This window comes from Pholcus phalangioides, unplaced genomic scaffold (assembly GCF_987345545.1).
Source record: "Pholcus phalangioides strain wild (caught in Gottingen) unplaced genomic scaffold, Ppha-v1.0 ptg000013l_1, whole genome shotgun sequence".
Taxonomy (NCBI): domain Eukaryota; kingdom Metazoa; phylum Arthropoda; class Arachnida; order Araneae; family Pholcidae; genus Pholcus; species Pholcus phalangioides.
In genome coordinates, this window is record NW_028301606.1 from 30,931,732 (window position 1) to 30,953,457 (window position 21,726).

Here is a 21,726-nt window from a genome sequence, read left to right on the forward strand (position 1 = left end):
GGCCATAATGCCACTGCTCCTAACAGATTTGTGAATTATATATAATTTGATGAAACCTAAACATTGAGAAAAAAAATTTCATATGATTTTGATACTGTCAAAACTTATGATAAGATTTCTTAGGGAAACAAAATTCGGGCTTTGATTACAACATTGAATGAAATCTCAGGAATATCAAATTGGTAATTATAGCCTATATAAATTTTTGTACCTATTGGGATTTAACTAATGGTTAATTCTGAATGTAACTAATGGTTAATTCTGAATGTAACTAATGGTTAATTCTGAATGTAACTAATGGTTAATTCTGAATGTAACTAATGGTTAATTCTGAATGTAACTAATGGTTAATTCTGAATGTAACTAATGGTTAATTCTGAATGTAACTAATGGTTAATTCTGAATGTAACTAATGGTTAATTCTGAATGTAACTAATGGTTAATTCTGAATGTAACTAATGGTTAATTCTGAATGTAACTAATAGTTAAATCCGAATTTATGCCTCTTGAAAAATCCATTTTCTTTGAGAAGAGAAAACACCCACAAATCTTAAATTTGGATGTTTCATAATTCGGTTAGTTTTGGTCGTAGAAGAACGGTTTAAATTTTTATCTTACGTCAGTGCATTAAAAATATTTTACCAGATATGACTTTCATTATGGAAAAAACAAGATTTTTCTTCTCTTAAACAGCTTTTACGATGATGTCAGGTGACATTTTAAATGTTGTTTATGATTGGAAGAGTTTTCTTAGACTAATGCCACATGAATCGTCAATTGAATAACGATGAGACTGAGCATGTTGTATGTGCATGAAACTTCTGTATGATAAATGTTTAACGCATTGAATCTTGAATATAAATGGCATATACAACACAAGCAATACACCTACATATGAATTGTTGTGTTTAACCTCCTATATAAATAAAAAGATACGATATAGCAATTGGTATTTTTATCTGTGGGGGAAATACTAATACTCCTCGTTTATAAACATCTATGAATAGAGTGAAGAGATTTGAAAAAAAGAAATTCCACTCTTTCCAGCCTCCAGTTTATGAAAGAAAGGGAAAGAAAAACATGTTTTTTTCGAGAATTTCCGTGTCGTTATAGTGAATGTGTTCTGATTTTCACTCAAATAACTCGCTATAAGTGAATATTTTTTGTATCTTCAACATTAACTATTTGACAATCACTTTCGAATCACTTATGATAGCGATATTTTCGCTACAAGCCGCACTCGTTATAACAGACTTTTGTGGCATTAGTAGCCATTTTGATCGGAGTGATGATGGAAACAGCTCTCCTATCACATTAAATTTTCCCAAGCAGCTTTTACTCTACTTTCTTTTTTAATGAAATATTAAAAAATATAATATGAATATGTTAATTAATGCAAATGTTAATGAAGTTAAATTTATTAAATGGAATGAATGTAATTCTTTCTATTTAATGAAGCGTGCATTACTTTTGTATAAAAATGTGTAGTGCTGGTGAGTAACAACAAACATTTCCTAGTTTTATTCTAGATTCTTCCAGAAGATAAATCTTCTCGGGATTCCGACTGCATCAGCCATTCACATAATCATTTTAGTGAATCTCTTATCTACATCATTCAAGAATCTAAATTTCTAAAGGTTTTTTTTTCTAGAAATTCATGAATGCACAACATGCTTTATTCATTTCTTCCGAAACGGCTATCTCATAATTTAAATTAAGAAAAAAATTCGAAAATTTCACGCTGTCGAATAAAACTAGACAAATTGCATATCAGATATGAATTGTTAAGGCCTCGATATAGTTGGGAGTTTGTTTGGGATTAATTGGATTATAAATTTTCTACAAGATTTCGTTTCCGAAAAAGCATGATTCCATAAAAAAATGCGTGTGACATATAACGGGAGGCCGTAGACTAATAAATATGCAGGTCATGGGTTTTGCCATCATCAACAACAGCAAACGCATTCTTGTTAAAATTCTGTAAACATTCATTTCTCCATTTCTTTGTGTTATGGCTGGGACGTGTATCTATATAACTGCAGTTATTTTCTTTCTTTCTTTTTACGTGTTAAGCTGGACGACGCATTCCGTACAATCACAGACAGAGAGCTTTCAAGAACGGCACCTTGATCATATGGGAGATTGATCGCAAAAGCGACGCCGGGGAATACAAATGTGTGGCTCGAAATAGCCAAGGACAGAGAGGAGAAAGGCAACTTGTCATCAACGTTCTCAGTAAGATACATCATGCCTTTCCTTGTGTGTATGTGTGTATTTTTTACTTCTTGATCCCACTTCTCTGTGCTGAAGGAAAAAGAAAAAAAAACCGCTATTTTCCCCGCTGGACATCACTTTGGATGGTTGGCGGTAGTGTTTGGTCATTCATCTGGGATAGTAAAGATCATCCGAAATCTTCCGTTCTCATACGGACAGTTCTTCCCTACGGCCGTTCGGTCCGGCAGTTCCATTCGCACCATTGAGTAAGAGTTGTCGGAAAGATATAGAATTTATACTTTATCGTTACGATTCTGGAGTGAATTATATGCATATACAAATGCCGCAAGAGAGAAAAAATTCCTAACGAAAAAAGATGCCCATAAAAAATATGGATGTCGAATATATATCTGAGTCAAACAGAACTGAAAATAAGAGCAATTACAGTAGATGCTCGTTTTTACAAACCCTTACGGACGTGAAAAATAGTTCGTAAAATCGAAAGTTTGTAAATGAGAAAGACGTTCAAAAGAAAAGTATATTGTTTGGGATCAGAGGATTAGTACGCAAAAACGTGCAGAGTTCATAAATCGGAGGTTCGGAAAATGGAACGTCGACTGTATTTCGCAAATAAATAAATCAATCAAAATTATGATAATATATAATATACACTGCCCATAAAAAAATAATGGTTGTTTCTCTCTTATTCTACATCTATACAGCTTCTCGATTCATCTCATTAGGGACATCGAGTTCCTTATCAATTGTGTTAGAATTTGCGACCCCCGAGAATAAGCTATTCCATTTATTTACCAAAAGAAAAATCTCAGGCGTTTCGAGTGGCGTTTTCAGTGAGGGTTCTATGCTCTACGTACCATCCCAACAGCGAATTATCGATGTTAACTCACGATTATCTATCATCATCCTGGATGTGTTATTTATATGGGAAGGGAGGTGATTATGGAAATTGATGAAATAATCAGAGAATATGAAACCGGTGGTTCCAAATGAAGAAAACTCACTGAAATTTATCAAAAATAAAATTTAATGAAGCTACTGATTAATAACTAACCCTTAGTTTGTTTTTATAGGTGATAATGGTAGAGGGCAGGGCTGGAAAAATCTATTGCCCGACATGCCCGGGGAATATACAGATTTTGACCGGGCATGTAGTCGAAACAAATACATACATGAGTATTTTTGATCGACGTTCATGCAAGAGTATTCATACAAACATGCGTGAGATTCAACACAAATGCTTTCTTTGGCAACTATTCACGGAAGAGAAAAGAGAAGAGAGAATTATGGTTTGCATAAGTAAAAATATATTTTTCCAAAAAAATAATGTATTATATGGCCGTTTTATTCGCATGTAGTGTCTGAAAAGTGTAGGGAAAAGGTTTAGAACACTGAACTAAATCTTACTAAGCCCAGACTTTCAGTGCTAATAGGTAATTTTGTCCATTGCCTTGCAATTTGGCACTATAAAGTATAATTCCCTTTGAAAATTCATTATCCAGGTGTCTCAGAATTTATCAGTGAATTTTGCGCTATGTCCTGATTCTTATTAGAATTTGTCCCGGTTTCTCAGTCGCATGTTCTGGCTACCATAGGCCATGGCATGTCCGGTCGAACATCGTTAATCACCCATGTTTCTATAAGCGAGGTGAAATGTGAATTGGTTCTTGACTTTTCCGACGACAACAACGAAGAAAATTGTAATAGCGGTTTAACTTGTTTTAGATTCGTAATTGATAATCACATTCTTCTTGAATTTTTGTATTTGTCTCAAAATTTCGATTAAAAAATAATTTGTTTCATTTTATTTTTTCGTTATTTTTTATGCAAATAAATCAATGAGATTCAGTTTTTTTAAGTAAATAAGTTGAGTGATAATATTTTTCGGGCATGTAAAATATTGGTTCGGGAGTCTATTATTTTAAGTTACATGCCCGACCGAGCATATTAATGTTTGGAAATTTGTTCAGCCATGGTAGTGGAGAAGGATTCATAATTCAAAGAAGCAATTTTTTCCCCTGCCCCAGATTAGTCAAGGTGGTCCCACAGGACACACATTATTCCCTGACCTTTCCTCTTCTACATAACGTCTGTCCCCGTCTGCCACAGTAAGTGTATGTAAATGTATAAATAGACATCTTCTCTGTGTATGTCGGTTACTCAGTGTCTGAAACCACGAGTATCTGCAGAAGTTAATTCACCTTCATGGGTATATTTTGAAGAAGTCTATCACCGTGTTCCGCTCTGCCGCCATACCTGAAAACTGAGAAAAACGCGGAATTCCCTCTCCATATTACCTGACTGGTCCATAATCCCTGCACTTCCTATACATTCAGAGTTCATGATAAACTATATCAGGTTAGACAGAGCATAGCATTTTCTAATATCCTTCATAACATTAAGTAGCGATAGGTGAAAGCTAATTACTCCCGCCGCAATAAAATAAGGAAATTTATTCGACACAGGAATCGCATGTGATGACGATGACGATTCCCAAGAGTGCTTCTCTGAATAATTACGCTTAAGCACTGTTCGGTTCATTTACAGGTCAATTTACCTAATGAGTGTTGAAGTGCGGTCGTTCAGCAGAAAACTCTCAACGAAACAGCTGCTATTTTGATTTCACGATCACGGAGACACCGAAAACTACGCAACAGAGAATAAAACATCATTAAAGTTAGTTGTAATAATTATTACACAGATGGATTCAAATTCTAAATAATTTACTTGAATGTTCACATAATAATAAAATGTTGTTTCTATGATAGCGATGGGCTCGTCGTTATCTTTGTCGAATTTGTGGGAGATATCAAATCAAAGTGACATTATATTTTTGTGACAGGTTTCAGCTTTTTTTCGTATCAAGTAGACGTTGACGTGTTATAATTTCAGAGTGGTATATAGTGGGATTTAATCTTCCTATTTTTCTCCTACAGCTCCCCCGGTTATCGAGCCGTATAATTTACCGGAGACAATAGAAGAAGGATCGAGATCGAAGCTTCTCTGTTCGGTGACGAAAGGTGATCCGCCGATCACAATAGAGTGGACAAAAGACGGGAAACCTTTGCAATTCGGTCTAGGCCTATCCGAAACGACTCTCGACGAATATTCGAAGGCTCTTCTTTTTTCACGAGTCGATCTTAACCATAGAGGAAATTACACTTGCACTGCGAGCAACATGGCTGCCTCAGCTAGTTTTACGGCGGCAATGGTAATCCACGGTATGCTGTTCATTAACCATACGTAACGGAATATGTGTCTTATTCTTCTGATTTTGGCATTCTTATAACTTCTCATCATGTTTCTAATTTGGTTTGGTGATTTTGTGATATGACATTTGTTTTTTCCGACTAACTTGTGATTTTTTGAAGAAAATAATTGTTATAAGAAGGTTTTGTAATGGTGCATTCATTTCGATTTCGCCATTTAACCTAGAGACTCGTGTTGTGTCTGTGAGACATCATAGTCTAATGAATTTCTCAAGAATGCGTGTCTATTAACTAGATGTTTTTCTTATTATCTGTAGACAAAAAGTTAATACCGCATAATATAACATTTTACTTGAAGTTAGGAATGCGCGTCACCTGAAACAAACTAAACAATCTAACTGAAGCAATCTCTCTAGCTTTTACTGTGTTACGGAAAAAATTGTTGGTGCGACACTGCACTGCGTGTCCGGAACTGAATATTCTTTGTTCATTTTTTGTTGTGAAAAAAAAAGAAAGTTAATGTCACTTCACATGCCATTTCCATAATCTGTTGCTTAGCGAATGAAAGACGCCAAATTGCACTTTGCTGCTCAATGGATTCAATTGTAGCTCTTTTACCGATATCAATCACAGTATTTAAATTGATGGTACATGGCAGCACAGGAGAAATCTCTTCCAAATATGAACGTAAAAACGAATGAATGTCATGGGTGTCGAAAAGATGCAGCGCGAGCATTCAATGGGCCAAGAGAGATTATACTCATATAGGCGAAGTAACTGTAATAATTCCGGTTATGTATACTTTTTTTTTTCTGGAATTAAATCACTGATTTCTGTTCGGAAAAGAGTACAGGGTGTCTGGGCTAAAGATATCCAAATGTGATGGCTTATAATGAGAGAGCTATACAAGGTTAATTATGAAAGTGTTGTAGTATTGTTAGGGTATTGCTTCAAGGTTTCTGACAAGATTACACATGCTCACTGTCGACAGCTGCTTTGAGACGCTTTTATCAACCAAAAAACAAGCATATATTACTCAGTCACGCACTGATGGCAAATCAGCATGTGGATGACGCAATATAAGGTTTAGTTTGTTCTTTTGATAGTTGAATTTGAATCGGTATCGTGTGTTAAACGGTATGTACATACTGAGAGCGTCCAACATCTGTAACCAATACTTTATATCTATGCAGCAATTATTTAATAACACCTCAAATGCTACTAAAAACTTGGAAAGAGATCGCGTATCGTTTGGACATCTTTAGAGCCATTGAAGGTGCTCACACTGAACAATGCACTAGAGCAGAGATTTTTCAACTTTTTTTCTAGTCGCAAACACTGCCTGTATCCATCATCAAAAGAAGAGTACACTTACGGCAAGTTTGGCATACTTATGAATGAAATCAGAATAGTTTTAATCCTTGAATGCAATTTGTTCAAGGTATTTAATTGGGATGTTGATCAAGTGCTCGCGTGCACGAAATCGTGTACGAGCATCGAGCACTCTAGGTGCTTCAGGGAGCACCCTGATGCTCGCGTGCAACGGCTTGAAGATGCTTGCCCTAGAGAGTCTACAAATAAATTTAAGGAGTATCGCTTTCTTTTGAAACTGAAACTCGCAACTATGTGTGGTTCTATATATATAAGCCATTATACTTTTTGAATAATTCTAGCCCAGACAACTTTTATAAAAGAATTGACCTTTCATAAAAGAACATTGATAAAGAAATGTACCCGGAAGTTTGACTTACAATATTCACTGTCATTCGGAATTCTCATGTGCTCCCTATGTTCTCAATTTCTTTCAGCTCCACCTCGCTGGACAATCGAACCGTCACACGCTGCAGCCGTTCTTGGTTCAGACGTGATGTTGAATTGCGTAGCTGATGGATTTCCGAAACCAAAGATCGAATGGAAAAGAGCTGAGGGTACGTATTTCTGTTTTCTGACTAATGTCGCAGATTGGGTACGCAGGACCAAATATGCAGATCCGATTGGTGCAGGAGCAATGAGATACATACAATAATGTGGGTGGAACCAAAAGAGTTTTACAAATCGGTTTGAGCACAATGAATAACCATTCATCGTGCTCTTATAGAAAATATGGTATACAGGCTGCCTCTTAAATTGCTTCGACAGCTATTATCTTTGCAACCGTTGACTTATGACATATTTTTAATTACGATTTTTTTTTACAAATGACGTGTGGTTACTTAAAACGTTGAATTCCGGAGAGGTCGTGTGCATAAAAAATGGAAAAATTAAATTTGATCTAGACCATGTCTGCTGAAATTTCATGTCGGTGAAATATGAATCTTAAGTCAAGGAAGTATGTTTCTAAAGTGAACGGAAATATCGGCTGTGCAAGAAATTTAGGACAACCTGTATTGAGTTCTGGTTGTTTCAGAATTACAATGAGCCTGAAAATTTACAGATGACATGATGCAAATTTTCCTACCCGAAGATATCACTTATGATTCTATTACAGCATGGTTCAGCATATTAAAAGATTATATCTTAATTTGAAAACTTGATCTTTTTTATTTTCTGAAGAACGTGTCTTATCAACGTTCCACGGTAACGTCGCTCGATCCCCTCGAGGATGAAGAGTGGAGGAAAAAAGCAGAAATGAAGAGGAAAATCACCAACGTCACCGATTCACCTCGTAGAGATATTACTAGGCTGCATTTTAATATACCCAGCTACACTTTCAGCAAGTAATTTCGAGGTTAGGTTTATGCAAATGTGCTTGCATGTGAAATTAGCGCTTTTCATGCATACTATTTAAAATTCCGGAGGAAAAACGTGAGACAGAGACTCTTTCAACGAAATCGTTTAAAGTAATGCAATAAATGTAAAGAGAATTAATGTTCCAGTGTTGTGCGTGCTTAACACATTTCTGGGGTACCTTGCTTCATTAAACTTGGATTAGACGTGCGTAGAGTGAAATTCTGAAGATTATTGCGATCGGCGACCGTGATAAGAACTCATAATCATAAATTTCTGGTATTGCGGACGGAGAAAGAGATATCAAAGAAAGACTTGTGACGTGGGGATGAGCATGATTAATCTGCGCAATTTCTCGACGATTTTAATGGTTCTATCCCATTTGCTCATTAAACAAGGCGTTCGCATTGTACGTATGTGTGTCTCGCTTTTTGTCTAATAACCCAAATTTTCTTTCATGTACAGGTGCGCTGTCTAGTGAGTACAAGGGCCTGTCGACTGATGCGCATATACATACGCTCGTGAACGGCTCTCTGTCGATTCGTAATGTCCAGAGGAATGACGAAGGGTACTACATGTGCCAAGCAACTAATGGTATAGGTTCGGGTATCAGCACTGTGATAACTCTATCTATACGAGGTATTAAAATTCGTCATTCAAAATTTCAGCAGTTACGTTCGTATGATTATTCTGAAAGTCAGTTAGCATGTGAAAGGTCCAATAATTCACGGAATGATGAGCGTACCATGGATAAAAATTGACACGCGCTTAGAAGCGACATGTGATTTTAGTAAAACATTAAAAAAATAAATATAGCAATTGCCATTAGTATATGATAACAGAAGTGAGAATTATAGCATTACAATGCATCTGTTAACAAAAATTAATTAACTCTTTCAGACATTGCACGCATATCTGGGTGGGTTGCTTTTTCTGTAGAAATTATTGTTTTAACCGCAGGGAGTTCTGACAAAGTATTGTGCTAATTTCGAGTTGAAATTATGGAGAATATGAACTTTGAAGAGGGGGGGGGGCTTTCATCAGAGGGTGAACTTTCAGGGGGTTTTTAAGATTGGTTCCATGAGAAAATGCCTTCACGTAAAATATGATTTGTTGCATGCAATTTTTGCAATAAAATTCTGGAAACAATTGCATGTGAAGATGAATATAACCTGCATCACCTTGACTGAAGAAAATGTGAACGAATTTTCCACAAAAAAAAGAAAAAAATTGAAAATTTGAAAAATATTAATGATTTTAAAACATTTGTGTTTTTAATGTATTTTATGAGCATCAAAATGGAAAAAAATCTTGAGAATTATACAAATATGAATGCTCGCGTCTGAAAGGATTAATATATTAGTTAATAGTAGATAAAATATCTGTTGACTATTCTTGTGGTTATTTTCAGTTTCAATAAAATTTCATGTCGTTTCCAGCATGAGCGATAATTTTTTATCTCTCTACGTACATTATTCCATGAATTATTGTACTTTCAAATGTTAACTGACTTTTGTATCAACCTGTATGTACATCAGGGTTAACAAATTTGTTATAATTAGACTTGAGTTATATTTTATGCAGTCAGTTCTTATTGAAATTCGCTTAGCAGAAAAATGCTAATCATATTTGGAATAACCAAAAACTATACGAAATATATCAAATTCGTGGAATTTTCTCATCAAATGAAAGTTTCTCCATCCAGGAAAAAAACAAAAAAATTTGTCAAGCTCCCGTAGACTGCGGAAATCACTTACACAGGGCAAACAATGTAGTTGCGCGTCGTGCTCACGTATCCGTATTTGAAAAACCATGATACGAGAACGGCAAGAACCAGAGATAAGAATTCTATTTATAGTTGGGGCTAGATTTTTTTTATTTTCATATTTTTTTGTCTTTCAGTGGAATACATGTATTCCAAGAACCGATGTGAAGATATTTTATTCAAATAATAATACATGTAACTTCAGTATCGTCGGCTATGCGGGTCTTCTCGATATCATATGTTCAAATAAAGTCACATCTGTTCTATCGAACTCACCACAGCATAAAAACTCTGCATCATTATAATCTTTGAAGAACTAGAAAAGGAAATTAAAACCGAATTAAATACAAACTATGAAATTTATGGAAATAACTTTATTCTCCTGAGAAATAGGTAATTTTTTTTTATGTTATGCTGAAAAGTCTCTTTTTGTGAATCGTGGCCTGGTCCTTTTACTTACTGGGCAAATGCGATAATCAATACACCAGAGACACAACCTTCATTTCCTTACAGCACGCATTATTATCGTGAAGCACTGAATGGACACATTGCAGCCCACATTTCACTACGGCAGTGGTTGCCCAGCTGATTGATAGTAAAGGCGGGTGTTATTTTATTTCATTATTATTATTATTATTATTTTGTGGAGGCCAGTACTACTACTTGACCGCACATGCACCTCGTGAACATCACTCTACGGAATTTCTTACGAATTTGTACACATGCCGGTTCTCAGTGTATGTGTGACCCTAACGTATTTATGTTGTCAGAATTGTGCTTGTTTCATGATCTTGTTGGTTGCGCCATCTGCCTTCCATATTTTGAACTGAAGGTGGCAAATGCTTTAATTTTCACGTTATGTCATTATCGTGCTGTAGGTCTGCTTGCCCTCTGCGGCAATTTTTTTTATGGGAGACTGGCTCGTATTCACGCCTCGAAGTAGAAAAACTGCAGAAAATCAACTTCAGCTGGCCACCACTGTGCCATCAACGGGGTTCGAACCTGGATATTCACGATTTGGTGGATGCTGCAATGCCTCCACTTGGCGCTTCACGTCTATAGTGAATGTTATGAGGAAGTGAAGGTCGTGTCTCTGGTGTATTGGTTAGCGCACTTGCCCGGTATCAAAGTGGACGGAGGTTCGATTACCGAAAGATACTCTACAGAGATTCGTTAAGTGTAATATCCAGAAAACATTTTCTCAATATATTTCGGGCTGAAACAACGTCTCTAAATTTTTTTTAAATTTTAATAATTTTTAAGGTCTTTCTGTTGGATTTTTTTTTAAATATCGATTTTATAATTATTGTGTATAGTTATGCATTCATTATGGAAGAAAAAAAATATCAAACCTGAATCCAGACATGAATTTAATAAGCGTGTAATAACACCCTCATTATAAACTCGTATTCAGCTTAACATAGTATGATCGATTACGTGCCATTATTGATTTTTCCCCCTCTTTCTACTCAAATTTTAGTGCCAGCTCATTTTAAAGAAGAATTCACAGCTGAGACGGTGAGGAGAGGAGAACCAGTTACTGTGAAATGCCAGGCTTTTGGTGACAGACCGCTTACAGTAACATGGAAGAAAGATGAACATCCACTCGATAAACAAATAGAAAAACAGTAAGGAATATTATTCTCCTAAAGTCATTCTTTCGCTTTTCCGATACTTAATTCTTCCTACATTGGAGTGTGCCGTAAGGGTTTGGAGACCAGAGGGAGATAGATTTGGTTGAGGGGCTGCAGAGAAGAGCTACGCGTGCTCTTGTGGGCACAAAAGGCTTGAGCTATGAAGCAAGACTTGATTTCTTGAATATGTTTACATTGGAAGAACGCATGTGTCGGGGATATATGATCGAAGTGTTTGAATTTTCTAATGCGATGAATAGGATGGACCATGTTCATCACACATACTAAACTCTCGTGTGGAATTTTTTTCATACTTATCAAATTTACCAGTTACACTAGAGTAGTCATGCATAATCACAGATAAAGGTGACAAATTTCAAGTTTTTTTTAAATCAAATTTACTAACGCACTTAGATATTATGCATATTCTCCGGGAAATATGATACGTTTATCAAAATTATTAATACGGCTGTATGGTAAATATGCATAATAACCGGTCATTATGTGTAATGACTGATTTATCTCATTTACCGTAACAGCAATTTCATTTCCCCGACCCACTCCATCTGTAGGAAATAGCCGTATGATGATATGACCGGATTCTGCGTGCGGTAAAGAAGTAGTTTGATTTGTAGTTTGCATCGAAGGCAGGAATTAAACTATAAAAGTTTTATAAAAGCTATTTCATAAAACTTAAAAAATTCAACCAATAAGTGTTTTGGTTGCACTTGAGCAATTGTAGCAAATAGTCTTGTTGGTTGTTTTCAGATTTATAAATGAACTTTTATAGTGTAATGCCGACTCAAGACGCTTTCAGGTACATTTAAAACCCTCACGCAGGTAAGACTTGTAAGTGACGTCCGTGTGGAAAATTTCCTTGACGGAAATTTTCAGTTCAACAATATATATTACAATTTGTAGGCAAATACAGATGAGTATTTGCAGGAAAGGGAGAAAGAGCTAAGTAATATATTCCTCAGGGCGGTGAATTTGAGAAAGGGTTGGTCAATAAAATCGGACTACAACGGGATGAGGGCGGCAAAACCGTAAATCCTCCTCTGAGTTACATATAAATACCGGTATGTAGGGAGGTAAAAGCATTTATCAGGTACGTGGATGAGCCTTTGATGGTTTAACCTTTGGCTAATTACTTTGGATTTCTGAACATGGTTTCGTTCGATAGGTATACAATAGATGAGACGATGACTGACGAAGGCGTGACTTCTGAGGTTCGGATACAATCTGCTGACAGGAGAGACTCGTCCTTGTTTACTTGCCTTGCTGAAAACTCTTACGGCAAAGACGTGAAGAATATCCAGATAATAGTGCAGGGTAATAAACTAATTTTAAATGTCACAGATGAACATTAAAAATACATTTTATTTTGTAATCAGTTTTGTTTTACCAAATCACGGCTTTTTAATTAGTGAAAAAATCATCATTTACAGTCTATATTGAAGATATTAGAAAGTTTTTCTTCAAAAATATTGCATTAGTTAGTCTATTACAAATGACGTCTATTTTTCATTCGATACGCCCTGTTGTTGCAGAGAGACCGGATAAACCTTTCAAGCTTTCTGCCAACGATGCTACAAGCAGGACTGTTTCTCTCTCGTGGTCTCCGCCCTACTCCGGTAACAGTCCGATCTTGCAATACAAAATACAGCATAAGCCTACATCAGGTACTAACTATATATCACTCATTTTCAGATTCGAGTTCAACAAAACTTTCATCCTTTCAATATACAGTGGAACTTCGGTTTGCGAGCTTAATTTATTCGCTCTGCCAATGTGCTCGCTGCCCGAATCATTCGTACATAGAATCAAGCTTTCTCGTAGGGAATGATGGAAACTCGAATGAAATTTGTTCCACGATTATTCATTCATATAAATATGACTAATAAAAAGTACAATCAACAATACCACACAATAGTAATAATAATAACAAATAATACAATAAAATATGTATAATATAATAACGTCATAAATACAAACATATAATTCGGTAATGTTCACAAATTTAATTGCTCTAGATGACGAGAAATAGGAGGACTATCGTTTAGGACGATTTACGGACTCACTGTTATTTGCAAACTTATGGTTTTTGTGTGACTTCGAAAAATAACCTACCCAATGGCGCGTACTTTTGCCTCCTTTTTAGGATTTTGCGAAAATGGGAAATTGCATTGTTTCTGGATAGATTTATTGCTCCCTTTGCCACTGCTTCATCTGATTGGTTACTTTCTACAACATTTTTTCTACATTTTTTTTTTCAAAATCTTTCAATATTTTCCATTGGATTCTCCATTGTTTCAAAGTTTCTCCATTGGATATTGCACAGATTCCCACATTCTACACTACTCCCATTCAAAATCAGAATATAGTGAAAAACGCAAAATTTGATTTTAAATTTGTATTATATCCTATTTCAATGAAGACATCATTTTAGAAATTCCAAACAAGCGCAACAGATGAAATTATAATAAACTGTAAAGGAAGAGTATATACGTTTTTCAAAACAAACAATTCAGAAACATTTAATACTAAGTGGCATCCCACCTTTGCCCTAATACGAGTAACATCTCGTAAACGATTTGGCATATCACTGACTAGTTTTTACAGTAATTGCTAGAGATATTGTCTCACACGGATTTCAAGTTAGACGAAAGTTCATTTTTGTTCTTTGGGTTGAATTGCTGCAGGCGTCTTTTCATGACGGTCCACAGATTTTTCAAATCGGGTGAATTTGCAGGCCAGGGAAGCACTTAAACTTTATTACTTTTAAGCCAATTCTTTCTCGTCTTTGAAGTATGACCAAATTCAAAATCTTGTTGGAAAGTGAAATTGTCTTCAAATAAGTCATCGGATGGTGGTAGCATGAAATTCTCCAAGTCTTCTTCGTATGCACTAGAATTTACCGTTACATTCAAAATGCAAAGCTTTCCTGGGTCTCCAGCGCTCATACAGCCCCACACTATAACATAAGTAACGAATTTCACTGAGCGTTTGAAACATTGTTTAGTGAATGTTTCGGATTTGCAGAGCCAAACGCGGATCGGATGCCTTGATGACTGTGGGACACGCAAAATATTAACTCATCACTAAAAAGTATGTTTCATCAATCTAGTTGACCCCCATGCTAGCATATTTTTGCCCTATCGAACTCTAGCAGTGTTTCCTTGGGAATTAGAAGTGGCTTTTCTTAGGTACACGCAATTGGAATCCAAATTTATTCATTCGTCTGAGTGCGTCGGAGGATGATGCACTCCTGCTTACCTTATCTCTTTCTATAAATCGCAAACCTCCGAAGACGTTTCCCACACGGTTTTCTTCGCCAATCTATCTTGACGATTTGTAATTGCTGGCTTACGACCACTATTACCACGATAATTCTGAAAACTGATGTTGCTTAAAATTTTACTTACAATTGCTTGAGAACATCTTGCTTTTCGGGCATTTTTCTATTGAGTTAGGCCTTTTTCCCATAGCCTCACTATGAAAAGTTCGGTAGAAATCGGAACGTCTTTCTTTCGGCAAATTTTCAACGTATAACTAAAACTTGCTTGCCAGCAGCTATTTATAGTAGTAGCGCACGCGCAATATAATATTTTATGCTAATTTTGCCGTCAGCGTCAACCAATAAGAAATATTCACGAAAATTTTAACAGCTTGAAAGTTTTTTTCACCTCTCCAGAGTGTTCTAGTTTTGAGAATGATTGCAACCTCGTTTTTTAAAATACTCTATATTGACTTTGAGTGAAGATGTGAATAATATATGATATTTTCTGTCTTCAGAGCACGGTAAATTTTTTTTCATCCATTTCCACTGTTTATTTCTCAAGACATTTATTTTAAAACATCAAACACATGCAGTTTTCACTATACTTGAATTTTTTGAATGAGAGTCATATATCTCTCCAATATCATTTGAATCGATGTATTTCTCCTCATTCTTTTCTCTTCCTGAGACGAGATAGGGTTCATAAACAAAACACTTACTGTTGCGTACAAAGGAGATCCATCAGTTAATGTACCACACCTTTTCCCAAGCCGAATTTAAAAAAAAAAACCCCTTCAGGCGCACATACGCGTTATTACAATGTTACATCGTTTCGTATCGTAAACGATCATGCTCGCAGTGTGCTTGTTTTTTGAGTGAGGCACGCTGAGCCGAGACAGCAGGGAAAAATATTACCCACAATGCAACAGTACGTGTGTGTGTGGGGGGGGGGGAGCGAAAAACCTTCAGCTCAGCTGTGATAACTTGAAAATAAATAAACAAATCACATCGTTAACCGTAGTTCCACTGTAGTTTATAGTTTATGAGAAATTGATTGAAAAACCGTGGTTTAATACTCGTCTCGCGTGCGTTTACAGGGTCATGGAAAGATGACGGTAAGGAAATGACCGCATCTGGCGCAGACAGTAAAATCGTGGTATCCGGTCTACACCCAGCTTCGTCGTATCAGTTCCGTGTCATGGCGGACAATGCTTTTGGAAAAAGTGATTTCAGCAGCGTTATAACTGCTACCACAGATATGGAAGGTGCTTGATTGGAATTTAAAACATTTATTTTTATTAATGCCAGATTACACACATTAAATAATCTCAAGTACCTTTATTAACATGATCCTAAAATAGTGAACTTTCAAGGATTAATTTTCATTACAGTTCCCGGAGGCCCACCTTTGACTGTACGTGCAGAAGCGATTGGTTCTCATACGATTAGAACGTCATGGCAAGTAAGTATGTGAACAGCTGAATTTTAATTTCTCGAACCAATATGAAGTGAGGAATAGATTTTCCATGTTCATCAATCACTTGCGTTTTTCATTTCAGCCTCCGGATCCAAAACAGCAGCATGGCCGCATAGCTGGCTACTACGTCGGCTATAAGCTTCAGGGATCACCGAAACCATATACATATAAAACTCTGGAGGTGACGGAAGACTTCAGGTACGAGTGTCTGATCACCAATCTGAAGCGCCTGACTTCATACAGTGTGATAGTGCAGGCATTTAATAGGAAAGGCGCTGGGCCACCGTCTGATGAAGTTATAGTGAAAACGAAAGACAATGGTAAGGCAAAACTTCTTACTCTGCGTACCACTCCTTGTTACAAATCAACACTGGGAACAGTGCACTGATAATTGATTTTGCATTTGTTATTGCAGATGTTCAGGAAAAATTCTCTACAGTAATAATGTACTTGATTTATGCTCTTTATTTATTTTTCATGTGATCTAGATCCACCTTCAAATCCTATTTTATCAATTGGAACAACGACTCACTTTTCGATTCAGATTCAGTGGAGGTTAAGAAGTGCAGAATCAAGTCCAATAATTGGTGAGTATACAAAAATATCAGATTGATTCATGCGTATTTGGTTATAGATAGTGTATAGTTATGAGAAGAGAAATCGATATTCTTTTCTGCAAAATTTGGACGAAACACCCTTCTATTTCTTAAAACTTCATTATTGAGGAACGAAGTTTCTACATATAGTAAAACACCGCTGCGTGCTATATCAACACCATCTATAGCCGAAGGCCTCCGTGCGAAACTCGTGACGTCACTGAAGAAGGCCATCTCACCTATACCCATTGGATATGGCAGGCCGACGCATGCGCCCCCTTCGCCCTTTTTTCTAGTATATCCAATGGCTGTAGGTGAGATGACCTTCTTCAGAGATGTCGCGAGCTTCGTGCCGAGGCCTTCTGCTATAGATGGTGTTGGCTATAGGGTGGTATTTTTCCTTGAAGTAGTGAAAATTTCATCTTTGGATTACACAGCACCGCGTATAAGCAGGTAATCTGTACTACTTATTGGGTAAAGATCAACGGAATTGATCTTTAAATATTTCTTTCTGCCTATATGAAGTACTTCTAGATTGGTAACACTGTGCTTTTTAAATACTCATCATGTGCAAACACCGTATACGTTATTTCAGTGAATCTTTTCCCTTCGGGAAAGAAGAGTCTTACAAAAAGACCGACTGATTATAGAGACCGTGGAACTCTTAATGTCTCTATGGCTTGTTGTTAATTGCCCTGTGCTATTTCGGCACGCCAACTGGAAAATTCTGGTTGCAAAAAGCTAAGACGTTTGATTACCATATTGAAGCATCAGTGATCAACGCAGTGGGAAGAAAAGGCTTATCATCTTGACACTACACTTGAAATTTTTGATATATTGCAGTTGTATATTCAAGGCTTTTTCTTTCAAAGATTTGGAAATTAATTGACTTTTTTAATCGGTGTGATGGAAAAAAAGGAGTATGTCGGTGAGATTTTAACTCACGCATGAAATAGCCAGTGTGAATAGTTTCTTTGCCATTCAACGACGGCTGCACGAAAGTTTAGGCGAACATATTGTGTGTGTAAATGTCTGAAACTCGTAAAAGTTTGTTCTCACTGGAATAAAACCATACTTGAAATTATTATCGAGAATATTTATAAAAAATAAACGAATTTAAAAAACAGTATCTTCTCGATTTTCAGGTTTCCGACTTCACTACAAAAGAGAACTTGGTGCTTGGCACGAAACCAGAGTAACCAAAGAACGGAGAGATTTCACTTTCGAAAGCCTTCAATGTGGGACACGATATCATTTCTACATGACCGCCTTCAATGAGGTCGGTGAAGGTTTACCAAGCGATACCGTTTCAGCAAAGACTCTAGGGGTAGGTACGTAATATATAACTATATATACATTGATTTACTTATTCGTATAGTTTTATATAGTTCTATATAGCTGATGTGCTAACGTTTATGAACGAGATCTTAAATTTGTTATTTCAGGAGAAATTATCGTTAGATTTTCTTCACTAACTCATTCAAACAATAACTCCTGAAAAATATCTTATATAACAGAATAGAGGTAATCTATTCCATAAGCAGTGAACACGCTGGCATTTCATTTATCTGTAGTCTATATTTTATAATAAAGGGAATCTGAATGCGTTGGGGAATCCTGAATGAAGCCATGTTGTAACATTCCTATTTCATTGAAGGTACTACTCTATCTAGTTAAGTGCTCAGATGGTTCAGATATCAGAGTGAAAAGTTTTGCTTTGTATCCCCGGACTGGCTGTTGTAACTTGGAGGAATAAGACACAATTTTGTGGATTCATATGTGAATAGTATAACAGGCGTAAAGTAATACGTATTTAACCCCTCGGCTGCGGGAATAGTCGGAGAAAACTTGCTCTCAAAACGGTTGCGCAAAAACAGAAATTATTTTTCTTTTCTAGTTGTGTTTTGTAAAAGATAGATGACACCCAAACTTATACGTTGCAAATACAATGATATCTCGGATAACGAAGATAATTCGTTCCGGAATCGCGTTCATTAGCAAATAACTTCCTAAGCCGAGGTATCGCTGTGCAGTGAAACCTCTCTAACACGGATATTTTATGATAGGGAACCTGTCTTCGACGGAATCAAAAATAGACCCTTCATTGATTAATGATTTTTTATGTGCACACGTGTGTGTGTGTATATGCACCTTTTTAAAATGCCCTGTCTAAAATGGGTTATTATTTCAGTCTTTTCACGTTCCGTTTCGTACAGATTTCATTGTATAATGCAATCGAGGAAAAAAAGTGATATAAACAGAGAATCTGGGTTCGAATCCACAATCACTAAGAAAAACAGTGATCGGGGCAGGCAGGAACTCTACCACCCCTCACCAATGTAAAATTGTACCACATAGTACAAGAAAACCTTTTAAAAATAAAGAAATAATAATATGCTAGAATATATGCGTACGCCATCTATACCCATTTTAAGAACTTCATGTTGAAATATTTCTTCGAAAAAAAATCCAGGTTAACACCTGAGATGATGGAGTACGCTGCTACGCTCATCATCCCTGAATGATGGAAGCATACTCATGAAGGTTAAATAGTAGGAAAAACATGACGCATATTATATATATATATACACGTATACATATATATATACATATATATATATATATATATATACATATATATATATATATATATACATATATATATATATATATATATATATATATATATATATATACATATATATATATATATATATATATACATATATATGGTGGATTCCCCAAAGACGTCCTAAAATGTGAGCGTGTATCGCAATGCACAATGAAAATCTGAAGTGTGTAAAATGGAGTTTTGTGCAATTTTCAGAAGCATTGCTATATGTCCCGGAAAAATGTACCATTACATTTGATCTTTACGTAACTATACCTGCCACGAGGGTTCATTCCTATGTTGCCATACGCTAGCAAAAAAAACCATTTGCTGGGCGTTTTTTGATTGTACTCGTTGAAATTATTATGGGTCACGTGGGGAAAATCTTCACTCGTTTAACTGAATTTTTATCTTCGGTTCCAAGTCCCCCACCCACGTCCAGGGTATATTTACAGACAAAGAAAAAAAAAATAGCCAGCAATATATATGCTTTACATTCAAGTTGAAAACTTCAAAATCAAATGTTTTCTTTCAGTAGTACCAAATTACTACCGTACTTTCAGAACATACGGATATTCAATCATTACACTTGCTTCTGAAATATAGATAACAGCACTGAAAAACCAGACATAACACAATATGCGCACTCAGACTGTTAGATATATGTACACGCACTTCCGGCACAACCTACTCGGCAGTAAATTGCCCATGGCTTGATGGAGAGAGATAGATCAAAGTTGTACTCGGTTTGAAAGAAAGTAGCACCAGAGATGCCTGTGGACCTTTTTAAAACATCTCATTACAAAAATTCGACTTGCACTAAAAAAATAAAGAAACATCCGTCCACACATATTTCACATTCTTTCAACAATTGACTTCACTATAATGGCATATATATTCTTCAATTATAATGAGATGTTATCATCCATTCCTCAGTGGTGTCATCTTGTGCATTACTTTGGAAATGACCCTCGTAGAAAGAATTTTGAGTAACACATGTAACAAGGAAAATAGCCATGAAAATTAATTTTCCTAATCTCTGAGAAATTACACGCTGCTCTGCACGAAGTCCGAAGAAATGTAGTAAACATGGATCAGTAACATATTTTCCGGAATAATTCCAGTCATTTTCTTCCTCCATTGTGAGACAATATCGAAATATGTAAACCTTTTCCTGTTTTCTAATAAAAAAAATGTTTTTCTGTGTTCCAGCTCCAGTTGCTCCTCCTCAGCAAACTTTTATTCAGCTGAACTCGACGATGGCATACCTGCACCTGAAAGAATGGAAAGACGGAGGTTGCCCGATAACGTTTTTCGTGCTGCAGTTCCGAATGGAGACAGAAATAGAATGGACTCTGATCTCTGATCACGTCCTCATGCAATCAGATCCGTTTGAACTGGATGGATTGTATCCTGGTATGTGGTACAGGCTACACGTGACTGCTCATAATGATGCTGGGGCAACTGAAGCTGAGTATCCGTTCAGCACGAGCGTATTCAATGACGGTAAGTGTAAATATATGCTGCATCAAAAATTCAATTTTTGCGGTGGAATAATTTTCGGCTATACGTGGCGAAAATAAATGTAAATAAAGATAATTTTAACATACGTGAACTTAAACTATTCAAGTAAAAAAGTGAATTTCTTGTGAAAATCAGATGCAGAATTTCACATAATATATATATATGATTGAATTTTCTTTTCAATTGTCTCCTTGAACAGATAATTCGGCTACTTATCCTATAGTCAAAAGTACGGCACCGTTGTACACGAATCTGGCCATTGTTGCACCAGTCGTCGTAACAATCATGATATCTGTAACAGTGTTGATCGTCGTATGTGTTCTCAGTTTTCAAAGGAGAAGTGGCCCAAACCATTACCAAGGTAAGCACGTTGGATAAAAGAAAACCACGTGAATTTCTAATTCAATAATTCAGTAGAGTTGCTAAAAAAATTTAGCTTTCCATATACACTCTCTCGAAAAATAAGAATACACTAAAATAAAAATAAATAAATAAAGCACCCATAAAAAAGTAATTCGATCTGCTCGAAATTGAGCGTGTAATTTTCTTTATATCAAGTATGCCAATGATTAAATTATCAAGGCCAATGATTGTCAACTTCGGTCATAGCGCGCATTTCTACTGCGCAACTAGCAATGTTATAAACCAGGTAATGATCGCGGACTGGAATC

General features: G+C 36.1%; 1 protein-coding gene across 4 annotated transcripts in view; it reads left to right on the top strand.

Moving 5' to 3' along the window:
* LOC149078968 (cell adhesion molecule Dscam1-like) overlaps positions 1-21,726 on the top strand; it is a 121,323-nt gene that overhangs the window by 90,454 nt on the left and 9,143 nt on the right. For all 4 annotated transcript variants that reach the window (XR_016193865.1, XR_016193866.1, XM_089241199.1 and 1 more), the window contains exons 10-23: positions 2,074-2,235; positions 5,169-5,453; positions 7,250-7,369; positions 8,634-8,807; positions 11,414-11,561; positions 12,751-12,899; positions 13,118-13,249; positions 15,945-16,112; positions 16,239-16,309; positions 16,407-16,644; positions 16,813-16,911; positions 18,066-18,251; positions 20,744-21,037; positions 21,255-21,416. Coding sequence is in view for 2 of the 4 variants with exons in the window: in XM_089241199.1 (XP_089097325.1) it covers positions 2,074-2,235; positions 5,169-5,453; positions 7,250-7,369; positions 8,634-8,807; positions 11,414-11,561; positions 12,751-12,899; positions 13,118-13,249; positions 15,945-16,112; positions 16,239-16,309; positions 16,407-16,644; positions 16,813-16,911; positions 18,066-18,251; positions 20,744-21,037; positions 21,255-21,416 (2,388 nt within the window). In the remaining 2 variants the exon portion in view is untranslated. The remainder of the gene's footprint in view (positions 1-2,073; positions 2,236-5,168; positions 5,454-7,249; positions 7,370-8,633; positions 8,808-11,413; positions 11,562-12,750; positions 12,900-13,117; positions 13,250-15,944; positions 16,113-16,238; positions 16,310-16,406; positions 16,645-16,812; positions 16,912-18,065; positions 18,252-20,743; positions 21,038-21,254; positions 21,417-21,726) is intronic.